Raw genomic sequence first — 27,366 nt, forward strand, 5'->3', positions numbered from 1 at the left:
TGACTCGGCTGTTTGAATTGGGGATTAATTTGTTTTTAGTTGGTACATAAGAAACAATGATAACAATAACAACTAACCCAGTAAAATCGTACAAAGTGGAGTTCGGGAAGAGTAATGTGTACGCTGACCTTACCCTTACCCGATAGAACAGAGAATATTTCTGATAGACTCTCGGCTTAGAAAAACAAAAATAAAAAACAAAAAAAGACAATTCATTAATAACTCCAGTTGGTACATAAGTAAATTAACTAAATAAAATTCTTAAATTCTTTCATAAAGTCACACAAAAGAACTATCCATCTTATTTATGCTTGTGTCCTTCACTCTTCACAGAGTATGCATATGTCTCCCTCCAAATATATTTGATAGTGATCTTGTTTGCTTCTAACAAAGATTACAATCTATAACAATATTTTGTATAGGTTGTTTAGGGATGACAAACGGAACAGGCGGTACGGTTGCGGGTACACTCGCGTAAATCCGCAAAGACTTCAACCCCGCAAAGTATAATTTTCTATTTTCAACCCGCCCTGCATTAACTCTTCAAATTTTTGTTTCTTTTTCGGGAGAATTTGATAGTACATTTTTTCTCTTTTCTGCTATTTAGTATTAATTTAAATAGGAGAACTAGCTAAAAGTACATCCAATTTTCCTTCTTTATTTAAGCTTAAAGGTATCCTACTTCAAGTAACAAAGAAAATCTTTTCTTCAATGCTTAGTTGGCTACATCACGCTCACAAGAAGAAATGATATGATTAGCATAGTAAAATCTGAACTTGCACATCAAAGTTACTATCCCTCTTAGACTATTATTTTCTACTTTATATTTTATATGGCGATGCATGGTTAGGATATGATAAGAAAGAAGAAAAAAACTTTTGATAACTAGTATCAGAATGTAATTTTTGAACTTATGATTTTAAAATTTTATTGCATTTCTATTATTAGCATGTTATTAAGAGTAAATCGGACGTTTAAAATTTTAAAAAAAAATGTAGTTATAAACGTGTGTTTTTTTAGAACAAATAATTTTTTTTTAATCTTATTAGACCAATAAATCATGGGTTCTCACCTATTATAAGTTTCTTCAATACTTACTTCATTTATAATTGTGTTGTGGACAATGAATTCAAGTTTTATGTTTTTCTTATCACAGCTGCACAGGGGTTCAATTTTAGCTTAGAAGAAGGGCCTTAGCATTTTAAATATTTAAGTTTTTGTTTGAAAAAAAAACTCTTACTCGCAACCTGCCCCGCACCCACACAATCCTATTGCCATCCCTAAGGTTGCTTGAATGAGGAGAATTAATCTCTTAAATTCAGCATAATTTATATATATTTGGTCTTTGCATCTTCTTATACTTTTTTTTTGTTTTGGTTTAATGGATGATTTTTATATATAACTAGTTAAGTGTTTGGGTTGATACATAGAGGGGCAGGCTTGTTTCCCAGGCAAAGTAGGATACTGAGCCAATGTATGAACTATTACTATTGCAGTCCGGTACTTGTCTTGGAAAAATAGTTTATAAGATATCTGCCTAAAAAAATTAATTTGTAAATATCGGAGGAACTATTAGCATAGTTAAGCTACCAAAAAAAATTCCTTGTTGGCTCTTTCTTTTGCCAAAAGATAAGTTACTCCATTATATTCCCTATAGTTGTGCTTGACCCTTATCCTGTTCAGCTTTTGAATAAGCAACATGCACTCGAAAAGAATAGGATCATAAGCACCATTACCAAAGTTTAGCATTCTAATAACCCCCATGGAATCAGTAGCTATTTCTAGTGGGGTGAGGTTCCTCTCCTCTGCAATTTCTAGTTTTTGCATCTTCTTATACTCTATATAATAATGATATTAGTTAATAATACATTGACTATTAATCACTACATAATAATGGATTTATTATTAATTATCATATGAATATTATTGAATTGTAATATTCATAAAATTAGTATGTGAATCAAATTATTCGTTAGTTTATCTTTTGGTTACTTTACTTAACAGCTTGTTTGGATGGTTGTTCCCCATTGTATCGTATTGTTATTCCAAAATAATGTTTGTTTTGATTGTTTTATTAAACTTGATTGTATTGTATTGTTAAATCCATTGTTCCGGAACAAAGAAAATTCCCTTTTTTTGAAACAATCGATTTGGTGTGGTGGGATTGTTTCCTATTTTTCTTTCCAATTATGCCCTAACTTATTACTCCACTCTTATATTTTACTCTTTAGCTTTTTTTTGCTATTTTAACTGCAAATCTCCAATCTATGACCTATTTTATTATTTTCCAAAATTTCTGCCTCCAAGTTTAAAGGTGTTTTGCCGCCTTCTGTTTTATTTTTTCTCTCAATTTGCTTTTAACTCAATTCTACTTAGTTGTGCTCCTTTGGTTTGCCTTCTTCTGTCTCGTTCCTTTGTTCTACTTTCTTAAGGTATTTTGTCTTCTTCTGTTTTGTTTCATAGAATTATTTTTATGCATAATTTTTGATAAATTTAATATTTAAACAAATTAAGGATATTTTAGTAAACTTATCAGTTGCAGTACAATATGACACAATCAAACCAAACAGCAAAATATTATTTAACAATAACAAACAATACAATATATCCAAACATTTATTCATAAAACGATACTGTATGGGTCCAAATTTGAACAACCATGACCGTCGACGAGTACGACGAACGGCGAGGCCCTCGTAACCTGACGACCTACGGAGGACGACCTTAAGACAAACAAAAGATTGTACGACCCTTGTAATACCGGCCCATTAGGGGATACTTGGAATATTCCTTTGAATATTCCTTATCATTTGTCTTTTATAGCTTAAAAGGGTTTCACTCCTTATATATATATAACAACAACCTTGTAAAGGGGCACTGCTTGGCCGATCCATAATACTTATTGTAAATTTGCTTACATAAACGAGTGAGAAGATTTATTGTAAAAGATTGGTTGATCTGGATAGATAAAGAAATCTTACTATCCGTATTCTCCTTATCCATCTTTCGTTCTAGAGATTATTATACTTAGCTAAGATTTACCCCTTCATTTTCTTTGATTGATTTATTCAAAAAGACTTCGTTATCTTTTGAGTCAAACAGATACGATACAATACAATACAATGTATTATAAAACGATGGGGAACAATAATCCAAACAGAGTGTAAGTTCATCTTAATTTAACAGACCAATAAAACATCTCATTGCTACAAAAACGGAACACTTAAATCTCTTATTGTCATGCCATAATAAAAGAGTATTTTAAGTCGTTTTATCTAGTTGGCAAATGAATAGACAACAATAGTTTGATTGAAATATATATACATATATATTTGTGTTGTTCCTTTAATAAATTTAATTTTGATATAAATAGTTTGTACATTGGATATTACATTAGATGATACATTGGATGTTCATGTTGTGAATAACTTAAAGATTAAATCTCCTACTTTATGTCCATCATCTTTACTTTTTATGCCTATAAAAGGCCATGTAATTGCAATGGAAAGATACACCAAAGTGAAAAGAAGAAAACACTTCTCCCTTCTTTCTATCTCTTTTTATTTACATTTTACTGCATTGCTTTTATTTTATAACATGTTATCAGCATGAAACTCTAATTTTATTCTTAACTCCTGCTAAGTTGAGCCATTTTATTAAGGTATGTATCATTATAATCATTTTATTTATGGCAGTACATATCATATGCTCACTGTTTGCAGATTACTTGTGCGCTTGGGCATCTTAAATAGTTTAAGTGCATTGCATTTATTAAATAACTATTTTCTTCCGTGCTCAACTCTTAGAGGACCTCAAAGTCATCAAACTAGATATGCACTAATGTCATACTTATAATATTCATGGACTCCCTGGATCAAAACATATCTTTAAGGCATTTTGAAGAACTGTGAGAAATGAATTGACAAGCAATAATTTTATAGTTTAATTACTTTATATTTATTGGAACATATAAATAATGTTAGTCACGTTCAATTCTATTAACACATATATATCAATAATATAAAGTGAAATGAAACAAGTATGTAATTTCTACTTTATGGCAAGAATAAAATGAAATAGTAGATTGTTAACATGATATAGCTCTATTTTCATTTCTTTTACCTTAATCGTTTTGTTTTCATTAATTGTTTATTATTATAATTATTTCTCTAACTTATTCATCTTTTATGATAGTTTTCACTATGTCAAATTTATCAAAACTTGAATTTGTGGCACTTGACATCACCGGGAGGAACTATTTATCATGGGTTCTTGATGCTGAAATTCACCTTGACGCTAAAGGTCTTGGAAATACTATTATACAAGGAAATGAAGCATCAAATCAGGATAAAGCGAAAGCCATGATTTTCCTTCGTCATCATCTACATGAAGGGTTAAAAACTGAATATTTAACCGTAAAAGATCCACTTGAATTATGGATTAATTTGAAGGATCGGTATGACCACCTAAAACTTACGGTATTACCGAAAGCTCGGTATGAGTGGATACATTTAAGGTTGCAAGACTTTAAAACCGTAAGTGAGTATAATTCTGTTATCTTTAAAGTAAGTTCTCTATTAAAATTATGTGGAGACACTATCACAGATGAAGACTTATTGGAAAAATATTTTCTACTTTTCACGCTTCAAATGTGGTGCTACATCAACAATACCGTAAAAAAGGTTTTAAGAAATATTCTGAGTTAATCACATGCCTACTTGTGGCAGAGTAGAATAATACTCTATTAATAAAAAATCATGAAACTTGTCCCACTGGGTCAGCTCCATTTCCGGAAGTGAATGTTTTAGTAGCATATGATAAGTTTGAAAGAAAACAAAATAATTACCGTGGTCGTGGACATGGTCGTAAACGTGGACGTGACAGGGGGCGAAACAATTATCGTCATTATAGTGGAAATAAATTGGAGAACAATAAGGGTTCTCAAATTAATCATTCAAAAGATAAAACTAGTATGTGTCACCGATGTGATATGAGAGGTCATTGGGCACGCATTTGTCGTACGCCAGAATATTTTGTCAAACTTTATCAAGCCTCCCTCAGAAAAAAGAAAATAATGTGGAGGCACACTTGACCTTTCAAAATAATGATGATGAAGCATGTCCCTCAAATAAATATGATTCTAAGGCACATCTTGCATATAAAGATGATGATTTTGAAGGCCTAACAAATATTACTCATTTAGAAGTTGGGGACTTCTTTGAGGATATTGACTGAAGAACTAATCATCTTACTGGGGAATGAAGCTATAAAAGTTGTTATGTTTATGTTTGCAACTAGTTTATTTTTCTTGAGTGTATTTTCCTAATGCATCATGTGTTGCTAGTTTCTACATTTCTAATGTATTTCTTAATGTTTTTTTCCTGCTTGTCTTTCATATTTCTTATGATGTATTATTTGTCTTTTTTATGAAGAATATGAAAATTCCCCAGTCTTCAGTTGGACTCAAGATTAATAAAGATGATATATGTCTTCTGGATAGTGCTACAACACACACTATTTTAAAAGATAAGAGATATTTCTCTTATTTGGTAATGAAAGAAGCGAATGTTAATACAATATCCGGTAGTACAAGATTAATTGAAGGTTCTGGAAGAGCCAATTTATTACTACCAGGAGGAACAAATTTGGCTATTGATGAAGCACTATATTGTAGTAAATCTCAAAGAAACTTATTAAGTTTCAAAGATATTCGCCAAAATGGCTATCATATTGAGACTACAAATGATGAAAAGATTGAATATCTTTATATTACTACAATAATGTCCGGTAAGAAATATGTGCTTGAAATGTTACCTGCTCTTTCCTCCGGCTTATACTACACAAGTATTAGCAGGATTGAAACACATGCCGTAGTAAACGAGAAGTTTACTAATCAAGATAATTTTATTATTTGGCATGACCGGTTGGGCCATCCTGGTTCTAATATGATGCGTAAAATAATTGAGAATTCACATGGACATGCAATGAAGAATCAGAAGATTCTTCAATTTAAGGAATTCTCTTGTGCTGCGTGTTCTCAAGGAAAATTAATTATTAGACCATCAACTATTAAAGTTAGGATGGAATCCCCTGCATTTCTGGAACGTATACAGGGTGATATATGTGGGCCCATTCACCCTCCATGTGGACCATTCAAATATTATATGGTTTTGGTAGATGCATCTACAAGATGGTCACATGTGTGCTTACTATCAACTCGCAATATGGCATTTGCGAGATTGTTGGCTCAAATAATAAAGCTAAGAGCACAATTTCCAGATTATGCAATTAAGACAATTCGTCTTGATAATGCTGGTGAGTTTACATCCCAAGCCTTTAATGATTATTGTATTTCAACTGGGATAACAATTGAGCATCCGGTTGCTCATGTTCATACACAAAATGGTCTAGCAGAATCATTGATCAAACGCCTCCAATTAATTGCTAGACCAATGCTTATGAGAACAAAACTTTTCATTTCAGTATGGGGTCATGCTATTTTGCACGCAGCAGCACTTGTGCGGATAAGGCCCACAAGTTATCATAAAGTCTCCCCATTGTAATTATTTTTTGGTCTGGAGCCAAATATATCCCATCTTAGGATCTTTGGTTGTGCGATATATGTTCCAATTGATCCACCACAACGCACAAAGATGGGTCCTCAAAGAAGGTTGAGGATATATGTTGGATATGAATCTCCTTCTATTATAAAATATCTAGAGTCGATGACTGGAGATTTATTTACGGCAAGATTTTCTGATTGCCATTTTGATGAATCAGTATATCCAACATTAAGGGGAGAAAATAAGCAGCTGAAAAAGAAGATAGATTGGAATGCATTATCACTGTCTCATTTAGATCATCGAATAAGTCAATGTGAACAAGAGGTTCAAAAGATTATTCATTTTACAAAATATTGCAAATCAATTGGCACATGCATTCACTGACCTACCAAGGGTGACTAAGTCACATATTTCAAATGTTAATGCTCCAATTCCAGTTGATATCCCGGCAGGACAATTAATTAAAGCAAATGAGTCTAAGCCATGCCTGAAACGTGGTAGACCAATCGGTTTTAAAGATAAAAATCCTCGAAGAAGAAAAGGAGCAAGTGATCAAAGTGAACATAACACAGAGGTAGTGGCTCAAGAAGAGCCCCAAGACGTAACAAATGATAAGACCTTAGGGGAGGTCCAGGTACCTGAAAATAATGAGAATGAAGAGATATCAATAAGTTACGTGTTAACCGGGAAAAGGTGGAACCGAAATAATATTGTTATCGATAACATTTTTGCTTATAATGTTGCTGTTGAAATAATGCAACAAGATGAGGATCTTGAACCAAAATCTGTCAATGAATGTAGACAGAGAAATGATTGGCCAAAATGGAAAGACGCTATCCAGGCAGAGTTAACTTCACTTGGAAAACGTGAAGTCTTCGGACCCATAGTTCGAACACCTGAAGGCATAAAGCCAGTAGGGTATAAATGGGTTTTTGTGCGAAAACGAAATGATAAAAATGAAGTCGTTAGATATAAAGCGCGACTTGTGGCACAAGGGTTATCCCAAAGGCCTGGAATTGATTATATGGAGACATATTCTCCTATAGTGGATGCTATCACCTTCAGGTATCTCATAAATATGGTAGTGCAAAAACTTGATGTGCATCTAATGGATGTTGTTACAGCCTATTTGTATGGATCATTAGACAACGAAATTTTTATGAAAGTATCTGAGGGATTTAAAGTGCCAAAAGCATATAAAAGTTTTCGAGAAACTTGTTCAATAAAGCTTCAGAAATCTTTATACGGATTGAAACAATCAGGTCGTATGCGGTACAATCGCCTGAGTGAATACCTATTGAAAGAAGGGTACAAGAATGATCCAATTTGTCCTTGTGTCTTTATAAAAAGGTCTGGATCTGAATTTGTTATAATCGCTGTGTATGTTGATGATTTAAATATCATTGGAACTCCTGGGGAGCTTCCAAAAATAGTAGACTGTTTGAAGAAAGAATTTGAAATGAAAGATCTTGGAAAGACAAAATTTTGTCTTGGTCTACAAATTGAGTATATGAAAGATGGAATATTTGTCCATCAATCAACATACACCGAAAAGATTTTAAAGCGATTCTATATGGATAAAGCACATCCATTGAGTACCCCGATGGTTGTGAGATCACTTGATATAAAGAAAGATCCATTCCGACCTCATGAAAATGATGAAGAGCTTCTTGGTGCCGAAGTACCATATCTTAGTGCAATTGGGGCATTAATGTATCTTGCCAATAATTCCCGACCAGATATAGCTTTCTCAGTAAGCTTATTGGCAAGATTTAGTACTTCGCCAACACAAAGACACTGGAATGGTATTAAACATATATTCAGATACCTCCAAGGGACCATTGATATGGGTTTATTTTATTCAAATGAATCCAAGCCATCATTGATTGGTTATGCAGATGCAGGATATTTGTCTGATCCACACAAAGGTCGATCTCAGACAGGCTATTTATTTACAAGTTGAGGTACAACCATATCATGGCGTTCGACAAAACAAACTATGATTGCTACTTCTTCAAATCATGCAGAGATAATAGTCATTCACGAAGCAAGTCGAGAATGCGTTTGGTTGAGATCTATAATTCAACACATTCAGCAAACATGTGGTCTTTCTTCGAAAGAGAATGTTCCAACAATATTGTATGAAGACAATGCTGCATGCATAGCTCAATTGAAAGGAGGATATATCAAAGGAGATAGAACAAAACACATTTCACCGAAATTCTTTTTCGCTCATGATTTTCAGAAGAATGGTGAAATAGATGTACAACAAGTTCGTTCAAGTGATAATTTGGCTGATCTGTTCACTAAAGCATTACCAACCTCAATATTTGAAAAGTTGATATATAAGATTGGAATGCGTCGTCTTCGAGACATTAAGTGATTTTTCATCAGAGGGAGTAACTACTCGGTGCACTCTTTTCCTTAACCAAGGTTTTGTCCCACTAGGTTTTCCTGGTAAGATTTTTAATGAGGCAGCAAACAATGCATATTATAAATAACTATGTACATCCCAATATTTTTTTGTAAGTTGTTAATGAGGCACATTATCTTACATGGACATCCAAGGGGAGTGTTATGAATAGTTTGTATATTGGATGCTACATTGAATGCCCATGTTGTGAATAACTTAAAGATTAAATATCATACTTTATGTCCATCATCTTTACTTTTTATGCCTATAAAAGGCCATGTAATTGCAATGGAAAGATACACCAAAAGTGAAAGAAGAAAACACTTCTCCCTCCTTATTTATATTTTACTGCATTGTTTTTATTTTATAACAAATTTTCAATTTTTAGGTTATTAAAAAAACTAAAAAAGGAGTTTGAAAAACCTCTTTTCTCTCTCTTTTGTATACCCAAATTCCTCCAAAATTGGAGCCCTAATTTACTCCGCCAGTAGACACCACCGCCTGCGCGTGTGCTCCCAAAACTTTCTTGGACTGTACTGTGACTGCTCCCACCACCTTTTTTTTGTTCAGAATGGACAACGGCGCCAGCAACGCATCAGCTCAGCTGACGGCTGAGGGGGCCGCACAGTTTCAGGAAGGCATCGGGTTGGTGCTAGGTAGATGGACGGCCCTTCAGATGGCTATCGAGAACGACTGGGGTGGTCGTGGCTCTCGTGAAAAATCCAATCAGCTCAATGTCGACATATTTTCGGCTTTCACAAATTCCAAAGGTAATTCTGCATGTGATTAATGCTCCGTCCGTCTCAATTTATGTGTTTTAGTTTTACTAGGCATGGAATATCCTTTGATCTTGTGGTTTTAAACATGGCATGTCATTTGGAGTTTCATCAAGGATAAAATGGAAATGTTGAAACTTAAAACTTACTAAATATAAAAAGAGGCAACTTTTTGAATCAAACTAAAAAGAGAAGCAACACATCAATTGAAATGGAGGGAGTAACATATTTAAGCTATTCCCAGCTGCTAATATACCTTTGTGTTATTCCCTGTTTATTGTATTTGATTAAAAACTTGGTTTTCTTTTATTGTTTTGTGGGGTCCTCATTGTTTTTCATTATGCAGAAAAAGTATATATGGATGATATAGAAGAGATTCTAGATGAGTTCATGTTATCTCTAAATACTGAAGTCAATGATGGCAGTCTTGAGGAGGTACGGTGCCCACTCCTTGTCCTGTAATCCCTTCATCTCTGTTTGCTGTGTTAAGACAACATAAAATATTCGTGCAAATGATTTTATAGACAATGAAATTGAGCAGTTTTTATGCCTGTGTTTGGAAAACTTCAAACAAACTCCTCGTAAGTGCTTTCTTTTTGAAAAGTAAGCACTTCTAATTTTCCAGAAACTTAATCAGGCTTTGAAGTACATCTCATCCGATTTGAGATAATTCAACAAGTATATGCCGTGTGCAAGCTTCTGGTGTGATTCAAGTGTGTAAATTTTCCAGATTGTCCTGGTATTTATATTGTAGCACAAGTCATTAAAAGAAAAAAAATTGGGGTCTCAGTAAAGGTTTTTGTCGTTATCAATCAAATATGTTTACTCTGATGCTATTCTCTCCTTTTGGTTATGCTAAAGGTTATGATATTGCATTTGACTACACTTTCAAACTTAATTCATTTGGTGATTCCGAAGGAGAAGGCTAATTACCATTTCGTGTTCGGCCAAAACAGGAAGCTAGGAGTATGAATTAATTTTTTGGGGAAAAAAAGAATATTACATTAATAGTATACTGATATGAGTTCAATCTGGAATTGATCGCATGACTAGCGTCCTCTTCAGAACCAATCTTTATTGCTGCTCTGGTGCTTTGTTTCATACAACCAAACTGTCCAATTCAATTGGGAGTATCAAGGTGACTTAAGAACCATATCTTAAATTCAGTGCGTTTACCTCATTTAATTGATGAGAAATGAGATAAGCGTCCACAGAATATCATGATGTGTTATTTTTACCTGTAATAATAAAGCTTAGAAGACTTGGTAATAACTTGCTACGGATATCTCATGGGAATATATAAATGAATTCTGGGAATCAATTGATAGTTTAGTCCACAACTTGAAGAAGCATGTTTGTGGTTTGCCCTCCCCTTTGTGGTACTCCACCTCCCTACAGGCAGCCATTTCCCAGTTCTCCGTAGTTCTGCTTCTGCCCCATTCTCTCTTTTGTTTTTTTTTATCAGGGATGAGAAGTTATGTCCCATTCTCCTCGCTTCTATCCTCTAACCTTTGTACAATGAGGCATCAAGCGAACCAAAAAGAAGATCAGGAAAGGGACAGGGCCTTTTTCTTTGATATTTTCTAGTTGTTATTGTTGTCTTAAATTTTGACCAAACTGTTGTTCTGTTCCTGCTAGGCAGAAGTACAATTTTAGAATATAACGACTAAAATGGTGATTTACCCTTTCTAAATTATGTTGTTTACAGTGATTGGAGAATTTATTGTTCGTGTAATCATGCATTTGTGTAAGGCTTTGGAGTGAGATCTGATGTATGCTTCCCTAATAATTAATATCGGTGTTTTCTTTCAGGTAGCAGAAAAATTGATGTTTATGCATGAAGAGTGCCTGGAAGGCAATTTCAATTCAATCAAACTGCTAAGAGAAACAAATGTTGGTAGGAAACCTGCTACTTATGTCAGACAAGTAAGCATCCCCTTTGTTATAGGCAGTATATGTTTTTTCCTCTGTGATCGCTAGAAATTTTTTCTCTTGATGGTTGCCTACTACTTCGCTGTATCCTATCATATGCATGAAAAAAGTGATGAAGAAGAACTAGTATGTCGGATGGGTTACTTGTGTGTAAGTAATATAGGCCTTAATTCATATTTATTACAATTGAAGCTTGGGTAATTCAGGTATTGGATAATGTTAACTGTATGAGATGAAGGTAATTATGCACGGTGTACTTTTGCTAATTGTTCTTAGGAAGTAGGAACTTGAGAAGAATGAGAAACCTAATATATTCAACCATTTTATAAGATAACAAGCACAACGCTATATTCCTCAATTTTCCTAGCTGAAATGGTTGGTGGGAGGTGCATGTTACTGGAACGTGCTAGTATATCAATCAATCAATTACTCTTCAATCCCAAATTAGTTAGGTTCCAGTATATGAACTCTTTCTGATAAGTAAGGTAATCATTTTGTTCATCAAGTGTAAAGCAACAGTAGGAAGATGCTGAATGTGTACTGTACAAAAGAGGCAAAAACTCAATTCCTTATCTTATTCCGGATAAGGAGCTGAGAAATTCTAGCTGTGTCTACATCATATACATCAACCTTTTGCACCACAAAGTTAGCAAGTATGAACATCTACATTTAAGGACAATCTCCCTTTTTCGTTCGAGTCTTTGATTTCTTTCACTCATTTTGTCGATATTATATTCTTGATCCAAAAAAATCTTTGGTTTCTTTCACCAGCCAGCAAATACATGTCCATTTTCCTTTGAAGTATCATTGGTTAAGCCAGCGCTGTTGGCAATTAGATGGATTTGAAATGATACATGCTTTAGTCTGTTCATAGTTTGTGTTTGAACTACTTGTTGCATGGAAACATTTCTGTAATATTCTACTTGTTATTTTATTAGTCGAGAGTTTTCCCCTGATGGCCGTGTTCTTGAATTCTATTTAAGTGATTCTTGAGGAATTTTATAAAATATCTTGAACTTCTATTATTTTTAGCAGCCCCAAACCGTTAAATTCCATTCCAGGTTGATGCCTTTGATATATTGACTAATATCACCCCCAAGGGAAAAGTGCCCTAAATTGAAACTGTTGCTCTTGAATTTTGCCCCTGTGATGCATCATTTTTGTAGTTGGAGAATGTTGTCCAGTGATAATTTGCTTTGTTGCTTACTTTTGCAAAATTTTCTAGGATGCTAGTGATGACGACAACAGTAGTGATGATGGGAACGAGAACTTGGGTAACAATTCATCAGATATGGCAATTGATTCTGTGGAAACACAATCAAATTTGGGCCAGCCTATGGTAGTTGATGAGCCTGTGGTGAAGCAGCCAGCTGCAGTGGACGAGGACGGGTGGACGAAAGTAGCTACTAGGCGTAACAAAGGTAGAAGGAATTAAAGCACTACTAATCCCCTGGAGTATACAAAAATTTTGTTCCCTAAACCTTAAAATGAAGAAAGCTTGGTATGTTGGTGAACTATTATTTTAATAGTTGTAATTATGGCGATTGTAATGTGGTTTTGCTTCCTCTTGCATTGATGAATTCTCCACCAATTATCATCTAAGCTCGGATACGGTCTTTTTGCTAGTGTAACAATGAAATTTGTAGTTGAGTTAGTGGAGCCTCGTTGATGTTCCTTAATGCCCCTTCCCTGTTTTTGTTGCTGTGGTCTACCAACTGCATCGGAAAAGGGGAAGTAAGGCATCAATACTTAATCTAAATTAAGTAAAAGCAACATTGTTGTAGTCCCTCACTATGTTCTATACAAATAACTATCAACTTAATTTCCAAGCCAATGATATAGTGGTGCTCTTTGTGTTTTGTCTTCCCCTAGTCCAGGTGGACGGACACAAGGATGCACGTAACACGTACAATACCCCTTTAATTATGCGATAAACTTTGTTATAAATGATTATCGAATTTCTCCCTTTTTTTCAATTAATTAAGTGATTTTTCTCGTAAATGACCAAATAATCTACCTTCGTCTTACAACTTGTTATTAGCAGTTGAAAAAACTATACAACATGTGGCTGAAATAACACCAGAGGTGAAACCACACCGAAGGAAAAAGCATGAAGTTAGCAAAGATTATACTTAATAAATACAAGATGCAGCTAATATAACCCTCTCATATGGACGAATGTTTTACCGAAAGGTTTAAACAGCAAAACTAAAGTTCCCTAAAACCTCTCCCTTGTCGATCAGATATACAAAGCAAAGCCAATGCGGTGGCTATAGGGAGACAAAGCACAGTAAGTTCCACTAATACTAATAGTAAGTTCTACTATTTAATATTACAGAAGTAAAGTTTCCCTACGTTTAGTTTTTTCTCCAAATGGAAGAATTAGCAGAAGAACATAGAACTTCGCACATTCCTGTGAAGCCGAGGCAATGCAAGAACTGGAGCACCGCCAACTGCTGTAAGTCCACCGTGGCTCGACGACGTCTCTGACAGGTCATCAAACTTGATAAACTGTGACATCTGTGCTGCTGCCAAGTGGGCATAACATATAGGTGCGACTGCGCGAAACGTATTAAGAAAAAACAAAATTGTTCATCAGATCAACATTAGGAGTAGTATGGGATGATATTCCATATTTAACACCTTTCAAGCCAGTAAAGAATCATAATTCCTGAAAAAGCAATACTAGTAGAACACAAATGATTTTTCTTACCAACAGAGATGGCTGTAGTACTTCTCTGATACCTGCATTGCAGTAGAAAATATATAAAATCTCTCAAGGAAGGATTTGAACAAGTAACATCTACTCATAGAAATAGATTGTTCACTTACACATATGATAGTGAATGGACCAACTCTTGCATGTCATCAGCTGAAAATCCAATTTCATCATGCAGGACATGGTAGTGAGTCGGCCGTGTTGTTCCCTGAATAGCACAAAGATGACAGAAGTTCATCATAGATTAGAAGCAATTAATATGAATCATAGAGCAGTCTCAAACAAGGACTCTACAAAACTTACAATAGGCCCAGCATGAGCACACATGTAGAAGTCGTTGTTCTTAGGATGGCAAATTGCATTGTCGATCACAGTCCCTGCATAGAAAGATATTTCAAGGAAGTTTATACAGAACGAGTCAATCAAATTATACTCCAGTAATAACACAAACTAGGTAGCTAAAAGCACAAACCAGGAAGAACATTATCAGGTGAGTTGGTCTGGAAAAACTTTGTGTGGTGGTTCTTTTGTGCAACAACGACTGTGAACTTTGGAAACCAATTCTCATCCAGATGATTGCAGGCCTAGAGAATATGGTCGTATTTAGTGATCGGGAAAAGAATAGGTTTCATGGAAAAAACTAAGCTGCAGTTACTGCACATGCAAACCTCGATAATCTGATCGAGCTCAATGTTTATGACTTGGTTGAACTGGGACTCACTCACTCCGTCCCTGTACATTCATGACAGCTTAATAATTAGCAACTATATAAAATTTTAATGTGCACGAATGAGAAGAAACCAAAAAATATACATCATGTGCTAGTGTGAAGACTATGCTTAAGTTAGATGTTGCATAATCAAATATAGCCCTAAATCAGAAAGCTGGTCTTGAAAGCATAGTGAAGGTACATAAGAATTAAAGCCCTCAGAAGTAATGTCTTCCATTGTTTTTTATATTTTTGCTTCAAGTCTACTTGAGAAGGGGAGAAAAGGTTGTGACGAAATGGGGAACTTGCACAAAATGTTGATATGGAGTTGAAAAATACAACAGTTTCTAGTTTCAGATTCACAGAACTGCATTCGAGTAAACGATTCAAGATTGAATCAGTTCTCTTAACTTGCTTTCTAGAAATTATACCTGAAAATTATGATATGCTCGGGTTTCACTTTGTTAGAACTTGAGTAGAAGTCCACCAGCAGCTCCCTGTATACAGAACAAACTTCTTAAGCAACAAAAAATGGGGGCATTCGATATACTTACATAGCATAGAGAGTACTCTCGTATCAATTACATAGCATTGAACCAGCAACTACCTGATAAGGCCATCATCTTGAGTATCTGATACTTTTTTGTAAAGAGAGTCTATCATTTCCAGCTTTGGTGACTGAGTACGAACAGCTGCTCGATAGCGCGAAATAAGGGGCCATTGTCTAGAACTGACCACCTGATAATCTCAAATCCATGGAATCAGCACCATATAAGACCTAGAGAGAAGTAAGCAATACAAAATGAGCAACATTATAGCAATACAAAATGAGCAACATTATCTTTGAGTACCGCTGCAATGGATGGAACATCTGCTCGTCCAGGTGAGCCATGAGAGACATCCATTCCGATAATGATTGTGGGGACTTTTGAAATCTGAGGTAGTACAGGGGAAAGCTCCATCGCTAAAAAGGAATTCATACCACCCAGCTGCAAAGAAGCGCCACACATGGAAGTGGTGTTTATTAATCAATCAGGAGTCAGTAAACAGTTGGAGTAAAAACCTTTTGTCAATTCAAACTTGCCTTTGCATTGATTTTCAAGAGCACATTGGTGAGGTACTGATCATTGATCTTTGTAGGAGCAATGCATTGTGTAACAATTCCAAGATCGGATAAATTCCTTCTCTTCCAGGGGCCTTCAATATGGAAAATTACCAGAAAAGAGACTAATAAAAAAGGGATTCCAGTCATTTTTATATAAAACTATAAATGTAAATTTCAGAAGAAACCAAGATTGGTTGGCTCTAAGGCAACAACCATAAAGGTCGGAATTCTTCCTCTCTGGAAGTATGCAGAGAAGGAACTGAGGCGGAGATGGAAGTTTTGATTTCACTGCTTCTAGCATCTTCTCAACTCTCACAGGAGCAGGATTGCGTCTGAACTGCGGATTCTCCTCAAAGATATGATCAAATGGTTTATTGATGGACTACATAGATGATGGAACACGTTAATGAAGCAGAAATATGATTATATATGTGTATATAAACATGCACTCCAGAGTTCCAAAGGTACTCACAATTCCTTTTTGTTGCCCACACCTTTGTAGATCCATACAAAGCTTACGGACATCACAACGGGCAGAGAAGTTCACAACTGCCCAACGCTCAAGTTTGCTCGGTTCAACCAATTGCTGTGTTGGTAAGACTCCAAAATCAAAGGACTAGCATTGATAAGTCACCAGGAGAAAGTAATATTGTTAAGCAAGATACCCATACCTTCTGGTTAAAATTCCACCTTCCATTTCTAGGAAACAAGTCTTGATCTCTGCCTACCTTCAACTGTAGGACAAGAAATAAAAAATGTCCATTCTTGTCGGTCATTGTGTACAAACTCAAATTTTCTAATCTAAAGTGCCAACATGAGAAACTTCTAGCAAATTAAAATGACAAAAGAGCAACAACAGCAGGAAATTGAACATCGATCATGCTCACCTTTGGAGTTGGCAAGATACGACCTTCAACTTGAGTAAACTGATCACTGATCGAAATTCCAGCAGATCCAAGAAGAGGGTCAGCCTTATAGTTGCTGGTCTTCAGAGCCTGCAAGTTTTACATGATAGTGAAATGCATAGCTCGTATGAAATTAGTGCAGGCTACAATTGATTCTAGAGCTTACATCACTCAATGTTCTCATTCTTTCTTGGGGCTTCTGTCGGGATTTTTCTACCAGGGAAGCCCTTTGTAGATTGGACAACGCCTTGGTATAGCGTTGCAGAGACACCAGGTGGCAAAGCTGACAAGAAAGAAAGGAGAACTGTGAGGTCACAAACATTAAAAGCTGCACATATTAGGTGTAAATTGTCTAGTACCTCAAGAGGAATAAAAGTTGGATGTTTGGGTTTCCCAACGTTTATGCAAGGAAAATCTCCAGAATAATTCAAAGGAATATGGCGATGATAAGTGAAATATTCATAAACAGTCAGCTCAACCTCTTTCTCTTCCCCAGCCATACCATTACCACTTTTCTGCTTCAATGTGAAACTGAAACAGAAAACAACTGAGATTAAATCTTTGCGTGCTCTAAAGCAAATCAGTCCACAACATGTGGAGAAAAGAAAAATGGATTTATAATGAAACAAACAAACTGACGTCTGCTCTTTGCAAGGCTTTTCAGTGAGGCCGGTGATTTTGTATTCCCTATTTGAGGGGCTGGCCTTGATCCTCAGACTCTTGAGCATCTTCTTGGCCTGGGATAGAGGAGCAAATATGAAAACTAAAAATGTAACTGCTGCAAGGAAGGAAAAGAGAATGAGTAATAGTTACCTTGGACCAGTCAATTTGGTAAGGATCTCTTGCATTTTGATTTGCCAGAAGGAAGTCTACCACTGGCCCTGGCTTCACTATCATAGTTGTTGATGCATCTGCAAGTTCAAAAATTACTACTATAAGATAATGATTTTGGAGGTGAGAAAATGTAGTGATTTTTCTGGAAAACAATTTACCCATGTTCAATGACAGGCCTCCTTGAGTGGCCCGAAAGCTTGAGTGGAAACCCTTGCATCCTGAAACTCCTCCACCAAGATCAGTGAAGTTTCTTGGCTCATCATGAAAAAAAGATTGTCGCACGATCAGGCAGCCCCTGCAACAAAACAAAAAAACTGAGTTTTAGAAAACCGGAATAAGTTGTCAAGGCAGAGAAAGAAGGAATTCCATACCGTTTGGCAGCATGCTGCCTCAAAACTATGTCAAGCATTCTTACTGCCTCTTGATACTGTTCACAGTCTTGTCCCCGGAGTGCATTTGTAATTGCTTGCATTGGTATTTTTGCAGCATACTTAATTACCACTTTATATGCCTTTGACCGTGGCTGCCTCTTTGACCTTTTTTTATCAGCCTCACCGGGGCTCCCTTCAAGACTTCCACCTAGAGTAGTGCTTCTGTACACATGAAGCAAAAGTAGTTGATACATAAAGTTGGTTTTTAAAAACCAAAATCGTTCATTGTAAAATGCAAAAAGAAATTTAGTACTGCACCTAGAAGAGGAAGAGAGATCCTCCAACACAACAGTAAATTCAAGTTTGTTGTGAGGTAGTGCACCAATTGTAAACAAGCTCTTCTCACCATCATAGGCAAAATCTTTGCCGGCTAGCTCCAATGCATACGTTTGTTGCACCTTGTCCAGAATTTTTCGTCCTATGCCTTTTGCCTCTACAGGATTTCCATCTTCATAATTTAGAGCAACCTTAGGCAATAATAATCAATATTTTTTCAGTTCACTTTGAAATTTAATCAAGTCAAACACAGCATTTCACATTGTACTTTAGCACAATGAAATTGAATGCATTATAAGCAGATGAGAGCTTACACTATAATGGAAGAAGTATCCATCAGAGTTGGTCATCCCTACTTTAAAATGGTTGGTGAGTAGACGAATCTTTTGCCCTTTTGATCCAAACCCTGGTCGAGCCATAGGAACACGGCTTGGTTTTGTTGTTGTAGCTTCACCTTTTGAAGATGCCATTCTAACGACCAACCTAATTCAGTAATTTGTTCAGAGAGAAGTTAAAAAACAAGACTAATGGAATATTAAGTCATAGCTTTATAAATGATGTTTCATCTTTCTGGTGTGAATAAAACAGTAAGATATAATATACCCTGTCAGTTTGTCAAATAAATAATATGATATAATTGTAACATCATGTAATCTTAACAGAACATATCACAACAGGACTAAATTTTCTGTTTGTAGATTCAGACATGCTGCAGTTTGTGGCTATAAAAACATAATCAGACAAAGCTTCAAAAAGTAACAGAATTTGAGAAGAAAGAAAGAAAAGCTCAGCATACAAGTAATGCACAGACACATTGAGGCACATAGATTGACAAAAGAAATGCATGTATTCATTCCACTTAGCCAACTGAAAGATCATGCATGAATCCTAATATAAATGGCCTAGTATGTTGAATGCAAGTTATTAAAACAGAGGGCCTTGATCTGAAATGAAATGGGAATATAGAAGGACATTCAAACATGAGTAACAAACTATTACCTACCAGTAAACCAAAGATCACAGAAAAGTACAAAAGTTGTACCCGTTATGGTTGATCATATAAAGATATCCACATTTGGCCAAAGGGTGGCACACAACCAACAAAGTATGAAAACCATATTACAGATATTATCATCTAGCTGTCAGGACATTAACTGCAATAAATCTTAAGCGACGACTATAAAATCTCAATAGAACATGTTACGAATGGTTCTCAGTATTCATTTCCTAGTAAAAAACACAAGAAAAAATAAAGTAATACTCAATATTCTGGTAACATGAAGATTCAGATGAGATACTAACAGCATTCATCTTTCAGAAAAAGGAGAATTAAGGAAAAGATTAAATCACAAAATACAATAAAGCTCCAGAAATTATAAGGGATTTGCAGAAAGAAAAGACTCCATATCAACATGAAGAAGCAACCACATAATTCATAGAACACGTGAAGTCATGCATGCATACAAACATGGTACTTAAAATTTTAAGATCTTATAATGCCTGAATTAATCCCTCTTCAACTAAGATAGCTAATACACAAGATCCACACTCCAGCACATATTCTCATATAAAATTATACGTGTAGAGCACAGAGACACAGGCATATACAAGCAAAATACAAATATTTTAGCAATCTAAACACATGCACATGCACATGGTTGCACACACACAGTCCCTAGCTATAAGCAGCCCTCCCCCCCCCCCCAACCCCAAAATATTTTTTTACTTAATTCCTGAAATTACATTTTTTTAGCTTTTCTAATTAGTAAAAAAGCTCCATAGCACTCACATTTTAGTGTACCTAATACATCTTTATTTCCAATGCCACTTCTCTACATAAACAAACTCAAAAATATATCTTCACATGTTCTTCAACAAATGTTACTCCATATAAATTATACATTCAACTCTCTCCTAATAATGATATAATGTCTAGAGAGGTCAAATAAATTAGGATATACCTGAAAGACTTAATTAATGGTGGAACCTCAGAGAGTTGTAAAGTTAGACCTTAGGCTTCTGCAGAAAAATCAATAAACATTCGAAAATCAGAACATGCCTCTTCACTTTTATGCAAAAAGAACTAAGGACAAATATATATTTTCTAGAGTTGGAATCTTTTTTGCATGATTAGTGAAAGCAACTTTTAATTTAAGCATGACTAAAATAGTAGTATAATTTATACAAAGAAAACAAGTTGGGAGTATTTCTTTTCAGAAGAAAAAGTTGATCTGCATAGCTGGAATATGGCAGTTGCTATAGAAAAAAAAAGAGCAAAGCTTTCCATTTTTGGCAAACAGATTCAGAGCAAGAAGTTGACTAAAAAACATACACATAGGTTACAGTTACACACACACTGAACATGCAGATAGCAGAGACAAACACTGATACAAAAGGCAAAAGTAAAATAAATGTAATGTATATGAATCAAAGCTAGCAAAAAACTAATTCATGAGCATCAATCATACATGCATACCCCAGAAACAGTACATATGCAGAGAGCAAAGAAAATTCAACACAAACAACTACATCCATGTTATACTGTACACACACATATATATATATATAGAAGAGAGAGAGAGAGTAGATACCTCAATTTTTATAATTTAGAGAGTGGTAAAAGCAGACCCCAAGAATCCCTGCAAAAGTTTCCTCTCTTTTGTAAGTAAAGGATAGTACAATATTCTTGTCTTTACTTATATGCAAAATTAAAGTAGTGTACAAATATATATATCTCCTAGCTATAGTATAAGGAGAGGACAACTTTTACGAGTAAATGAGGACAACTTTTACGAGTAAATGAGCACAACTTTTACAACTACTACTGCAATAAAGTAATGTAATTAGCAGACAATTAAAAGTTCAAAGAAATCACAGAGACTAGGTATATAACAGCTGTATTAAAGACTAAAGTTTTCCTTTTTTGGCTAACGAATTAAGAGCCAATGCGCAATGGCTCAAGAAAAGATAAACAAGAAAACAAAGAGACTGCCCATTATGACACCTGTTCATTTTCAAAACCCTTTTACCTAAAACGGAAAACGGAACTTCTTCCAATAAGTTACTTTAAAAGGATACATGAACCGACGTTGAACTTCATGAGAAGACGAAGCAACAAACCATCTCATATATAGACTCATACATACATACATACATACATATGTACATGCATAAGTGTCATTATTACCCATAAAAACACCCTCCCTCAAAACCCCATTAGCAAGAAACCACAAAAAAACAGAGTGAATAAAACCCTTTTTACCAAAAACGGAAAACGTAGCTTCTTCAATGGCTAACTGTAAAAAGATATATGAAGATACAGATTTTGAAAAGAAAAAGAACATTAGACTTCAGAAGAGAAGACGAAGCAACAAACCATCTCGTAGACTAATATATACATGCATTAAGGGTCATTACGACCCAGAAAATCTCACAAGCAACAAGTTTTATCCAATAAGACCTACAGAGAGAGCAGAGCAAGAGAAAGAACAAGGGTAATGCACGATACTTTGCAACAAAAAAAAAATGTAAAACCCAAAAATCTTTTCAGTTCAAGATGCAGTAGTCAAGAAAAAAAAGAAAAAGAAACCATTAAGAAAGAACAACGTTAATGCTTACGAAAACATATAGAGAGAGAAGAGCAGAGGATAAACCAAACCTTAAAAAAAAAAACAGCTATGTTAGAAAGAGAAAGATCGTAGCAAAAAATATGAAAGAGAGGGGGGAGAGTAATAAGGTTATAATATCTATATTACACTGATGTATATAGCGGTGGTGGGGGTGGTAGGGGACTAGGGGGTGGGGTAGCAAAAAGATAGGTACTACTGCAACTGCTAGTAGTATACCGTATTTGTATTTTGAGTGGAGAAACACGTACGGAAGATGGACCACCTACTAATAATATGGGTGTCCTTTTCATATCTTTCTTGCTACTGCCCTAATTTCACTCCTTATTTGACCTAGCTTAATTTTTTATTATTGTTGTATTTGTATTGGAAATATTTTGTTCATTATATTTTATCACGGAATTGAATTTTCCTTCCGTAATATTACCTGGATATGTGACCGGATATAGAGTTTAAAAAATAAAGGCAGGAATACTTTGGAACTAGTATCCTTAAAGATGCCATAATTTTTTTGTGATTATTAAAACATATCATTAAAGATAAAATAAAAGTTTAAGGTTAAATAAATTTCAAATATAAAAGGGTGTCAAATGCATTTTCATTTGTTTATGATTTTATAAGGTCAGTTTGTTGACCTTTTAATATATAGATTTGGTTAAATTTGTACACATTTTGAAAATTTTAAAAATTTAGTGGTTTGAATAGCTAAGAAAAATACTCTAGTTTCTTTCTCTAGGATTTCATAATGTATCTTTAACTATTTCATTACTAAATTTGAAATTTACAATCATCGCAACCCCTAACCAAAAAAAAAAAAAAAAAATTAACCAAAATCAGCTTCAGAAAAAGAATATTAATTTGAGGTTAATAAGTACAAATATATATAAATAAAGTTCTTTAATATGTGATGGAACTTTTAGAGACGATAAAACTTCATGGGGTTTCTTCTTGACAGGAAAATATTGTTAGAAAGGACATGACATTAAGCAAATGGATATACAAACAATACCACATTTGGAATAATTTTTTGGAAATCAGACAAGTTGAAGAGTTGGAATAAGTTGCGTAATTTGGAAGACAAATACACATTACCTTCTCTGGCGAGATAATTGGTTAGTGGTATGGGTGTAAAAAGGAAACCGACAAACCACACCAATTCGATAATCCGAGTCAAATCGAGAAAAAAAATCTGACTATGGTATGGTTTGATTTGGTTTAGTGTTGGGAAAAAAAAACTGACCATAATTGGTTTGGTTTGGTTTTACTAAAGAAAATCAAATCGAAATCAAATCAACCCGACATTACATATATAAATTTTTTAGATATATTTAATATATAAATATAATTATTGTGATGTAATTTATAAATATTTCTTAAAAGATTTCATAATTTTATCTTTTGCGATATTATTTCAAGGTTGGACTTAGAACTTTTGAATGTTCCAATAAGTTTTATAGTCATTAACATTAGTAAATTAAGTAGTGCAAGTAAAAACCCAAACCAAAATCAAATCAATACTAATGCTAACAAAAGATATTCAATTCAATACTACGAACGGGAATGTATTGAATATCTATTTTTTGTTTTGTAATAATTTAGATAAAAATGTATAACCTATTTTTATTTTTCCTTTAGCGTTTAATCATGTAATTAATACTCCCTTATTAGTCTACTTATTTTAGCTTGACTTAGTACTTTTAGATTATGTTTATTTTTATTATGTTTTTTTAATTAACAATATTTATATTACATAATTTTATTGTCTTTATTGTTGGATATTTTAGGGTAATGCCATGACATATCTCATATTTTGTATTATTTTCTTGGAAAATACTTTATATAGTTATATCTTAGTAGGACTAAAGAAATATTTTGAGCACAATTTATATGTTTTGTTCTACGAAGATTTTACCGGAAAAAAAAAACCCGAAAAAAATTCGAATAATCCGAAAACCCAAAAAAACCGAGAGTGAAAAATCTGAGTTTTATTGGTTTGGTTTGGTTTTTAGATTTAATAACCCGACATAGTTGGTTTGGTTTGGTAATTATAAAATGCGAACCAACCCGACCTATGTACACCCCTAGTTAGTGGTAAATGCTTATTTGATGTTTACACAAACAAAATATCAAGGCCCGTTTGATTATAAAAAAAAATATTAGTTTTTTGTTTTGGAATCAGTGTTTGGCCATGAAAATTTTAAATTTCACTTCAAGTTGAATTTCAAAATTTTTTGAAAATTTGAAAAACTCCAAAAATCTGTTTTTCTAATTTTCACTTCAAATCACTCACAAAAATTCAATAACAGTTCCAAAATTGTATTCATGTCCAAACACAACACTAATTTTCAAATACTATTTCAATTTGAAAAAAAAAAAGAATTTACTTTTTTTTTTTTTGGAATTTTGCAATTCTTATTTCCAAACAACCACTTAATCTTAACAATTAAATCTAAAGTAAAAATACATATCAAATTAACATAAATTTGTGCATAAAAAACATATATAGTAAATTCGTTCACTTTCATGGATGAGTATGGTCACCTTAGAACCTAGACAATATAATGTATAGCTCCAAATCACTATCAAAATAGTGTAAACAAAAGGTCATACAACTAATCCTTGGGAAGGTTCTTAATTACTTAGTTCCAATTTTGGAACTTTAGGTGGTATATTATCTTCTTCTTTTTTAGATGTGATAATCTATAAATTTTGTAATAGTTTGTTAATGTTAGACTAACTGAGAAAACTATTCTATCTCACACTATTACTCTACAAAGGCTTCAGAAACCTTATTATTTGAGATTATAAGTCAAATTATATACAAAAAGAATGGAGGGAAAATTGAAATTTGCTTAAACAATATTTGGATGATATTTAGTGTCACTGATAGACCAACAATACTTACTTCATTTATATTGTAAATGTCTATTTTGAAAGAAAAACTATTTTTTAACATTTATGGCTTCTTATATCAAATCAAGCGCCATTTTCAGAACAGACATAATTATTTGTATGAACATTTTCTATTTAAACCAAAGTTATAACTTCATCTCCTAATGCTATAAATTTTCACTTTTGCAGGTTGTCACTCAACACATTATTTTACAAAATAAATGCACTTGTACTCCTTCACATGAATTTAGATAAAGTGGTGGTAAAAAGTCAAATTCACAAAATCTGTAAATGGATATATAGCCTCTTAATAATTTTCTGATTTTGTTCATGATAAAAATAATTTAAATAAATTCAGACTCATTAAATGGTTAAATTTTAAAAAAATAAATGCACTTCTTACATTGATATATCAATGATTTAGATTCAAACTTTCATTAGTGTAAGTAAGTAATTCCTTAAACTCCTATATCTACGACGCTCCTTTAATCTACGTTTTTCTTTTGTCTCTTCTCTTGTGCTCCTCTATAATTCCCTTTTCCATTCCTTTCATTTGATATAACACAACTAGTTAATCAGTTTGCGCTTGGTGGATTAGACATACATATGGGAAAAAACTAAATATCCATGTATATAAAAATATTAATGCATAAACACAAAAGTCAAATAAAAAGATTATCTGTTACCTTTCTGTAAAATTATGATGACACAGTTCTCGGTGAACAATCTTTCAATTGAGGAAGACAAAAGTTAACGCAACAGTTTTATAGAGAAAAAAATTATGTAATGTAATTTTTCTCGCCTTCAATTTCCTTCCTACTAAAATCTTGTTCATAAACTACCTTCCTATTAAAATTTGGTCCATATATAATAATGATAATCCTGTAATAAGATTTTGGAAATAATTAAAACATTACAATAGTCACTCTTTAATTAATAATTTGGAAGATAAAATTTTTACTTATAAAATTATTAATTGTAAGTTTTTCTAATATCTTAGTAGAAATACTTCATAAAAAAGATTTTTTTTAAAAAAAAGTAGGATTACTCCCCACTTTAATAATTTGGATTAATCAAGCATATTGGGCTAAGACAGTAATTGGTGGGCTGCTTTAGCACTTCTCATTGGGCCTTGGCCCAATCCATTTCTCAAGAAGTAGGACTTGAACCAGATGTCTGCTTTTACACTTGAAGCTCAACCAATTTTTTCCAAAATATTTAAATTTTAGCCTATAGAGTGCAACTTCACCAACGATGTGCTTTTCTTCAAAATTCCAACGTATAATTTGCTGAACTTCAACTTACGTGCAGAAGCTTTTATTGAAAAATGGCAAGTCAGTAATTTGTTCGCGAAAGTGATAAAGTTTACTCCTTTATTTTTTGTCTAGGCATTTCTTGTAACAAGCAACAATAAGGACTAGAGATTTCCACAAATAAGATCATTACAAGTCGCAATTACTACTTTTATCCTTGTTCAAAGTCAGAGTCTGAAACTGAAATGATGCCTTTTTTGGCACAAAATACGTTTCTACAATTTAAAAAAAAAGTTACATTTCTAATTAAAATGCAATATGATATTGTATTTTACTTTAACAGAAAGTTAGCCGTTAAAGTTAAACACAGTATTATACTGTATTTTATTAAAAAATTAATTTTTTATAGGAAAACGCAGTATTATACTGTGTTTTCCTATAATAAAATATAGGTGGTCCTTCTTCTTCCCCAACTTCACGACAGAAGCCTCCATTTTTAAAAAAACACGCCCGACCACTGTTGGTCCCCCCTGCAAATTAAAAAAAAAAATTCTTGGGCCCCACCCGGCACACAAAAAGTAAAGAGCGTAGGTCTCACATACATCCCAAGCCTTGGATTCCTTCTTTCGGGGTCAAAAATTCGATTTTCCAATATTTCAAAAAACTTAAATCGAGGTATTTCGATTTAGTTTATGTCGCAACTCGTAGAACATATGCATGTTTGTTTTGTTGAATGTGTTTCCACGTTGATTTGTGTTATGTTTGTGTTTAAATTTGTATATTTTATTTACCCGGATTGAATTATTAGCCTTGGGACAAAAAATAGTTAAAACTTGATAAATAATTTTTATTGTTAATGAAATTGTCACAAATATCTTTTACTGTTTTATATGTAATTTCGTGAATGTTATGTTCATATGTTTGTTGTTTTT

At 33.8% G+C, this 27,366-nt stretch overlaps 2 protein-coding genes across 4 annotated transcripts; one reads left to right on the plus strand and one right to left on the minus strand.

The window, feature by feature from the left end:
- Positions 1 to 9,342: 9,342 nt before the first annotated feature.
- Positions 9,343 to 13,256, plus strand: LOC104247463 (uncharacterized). The gene is made up of 4 exons (XM_009803487.2): positions 9,343 to 9,746; positions 10,099 to 10,187; positions 11,565 to 11,678; positions 12,910 to 13,256. Exons 1-4 carry the CDS (start codon positions 9,548 to 9,550, stop codon positions 13,117 to 13,119), a joined length of 612 nt encoding a protein of 203 aa, XP_009801789.1. The 5' UTR covers positions 9,343 to 9,547; the 3' UTR covers positions 13,120 to 13,256.
- Positions 13,257 to 13,814: 558 nt separating this feature from the next.
- On the minus strand, positions 13,815 to 22,400 carry LOC104247464 (protein argonaute 4A-like). 3 transcript variants are annotated; one of them, XM_009803488.2, is made up of 25 exons: positions 22,322 to 22,400; positions 21,255 to 21,302; positions 20,625 to 20,682; positions 18,978 to 19,146; positions 18,646 to 18,854; positions 18,328 to 18,549; positions 18,115 to 18,251; positions 17,936 to 18,033; positions 17,762 to 17,859; positions 17,482 to 17,653; positions 17,289 to 17,405; positions 17,105 to 17,212; positions 16,889 to 16,951; positions 16,690 to 16,803; positions 16,431 to 16,599; positions 16,197 to 16,309; positions 15,964 to 16,101; positions 15,720 to 15,850; positions 15,544 to 15,609; positions 15,072 to 15,135; positions 14,876 to 14,987; positions 14,707 to 14,780; positions 14,517 to 14,611; positions 14,398 to 14,429; positions 13,815 to 14,242 (listed from the first exon to the last, which is right to left on the minus strand). In XM_009803488.2, the coding sequence occupies exons 4-25, from the start codon at positions 19,131 to 19,133 to the stop codon at positions 14,067 to 14,069; spliced, it is 2,664 nt and encodes an 887-aa protein (XP_009801790.1). In that variant the 5' UTR covers positions 19,134 to 19,146; positions 20,625 to 20,682; positions 21,255 to 21,302; positions 22,322 to 22,400; the 3' UTR covers positions 13,815 to 14,066. The 3 variants fall into 3 exon arrangements, with proteins under 3 accessions (XP_009801790.1, XP_070016712.1, XP_070016713.1); XM_070160611.1 differs by lacking the exon at positions 22,322 to 22,400 and adding an exon at positions 22,282 to 22,297; XM_070160612.1 differs by lacking the exon at positions 20,625 to 20,682.
- Positions 22,401 to 27,366: the final 4,966 nt, after the last annotated feature.

The sequence above is a fragment of the Nicotiana sylvestris genome, chromosome 1 (assembly GCF_000393655.2).
Source record: "Nicotiana sylvestris chromosome 1, ASM39365v2, whole genome shotgun sequence".
Classification (NCBI taxonomy): Eukaryota; Viridiplantae; Streptophyta; class Magnoliopsida; order Solanales; family Solanaceae; genus Nicotiana; species Nicotiana sylvestris.

Bases quoted from the DNA above. Each gene is read 5' to 3' on its own strand.
- LOC104247464 (XM_070160612.1), bottom strand. From the start codon at position 19,133: ATGGCATCTTCAAAAGGTGAAGCTACAACAACAAAACCAAGCCGTGTT. The intron at 16,600-16,689 runs GTGAGTACCTTT...TCATCTATGTAG, and splicing joins GTGGGCAACAAAAAGGAATT to TCCATCAATAAACCATTTGA. The intron at 14,988-15,071 runs GTTTGCATGTGC...CATATTCTCTAG, and splicing joins AGCTCGATCAGATTATCGAG to GCCTGCAATCATCTGGATGA.
- LOC104247463 (XM_009803487.2), top strand. From the start codon at position 9,548: ATGGACAACGGCGCCAGCAACGCATCAGCTCAGCTGACGGCTGAGGGG. The intron at 9,747-10,098 runs GTAATTCTGCAT...TTCATTATGCAG, and splicing joins GGCTTTCACAAATTCCAAAG to AAAAAGTATATATGGATGAT. The intron at 11,679-12,909 runs GTAAGCATCCCC...AAAATTTTCTAG, and splicing joins CTGCTACTTATGTCAGACAA to GATGCTAGTGATGACGACAA.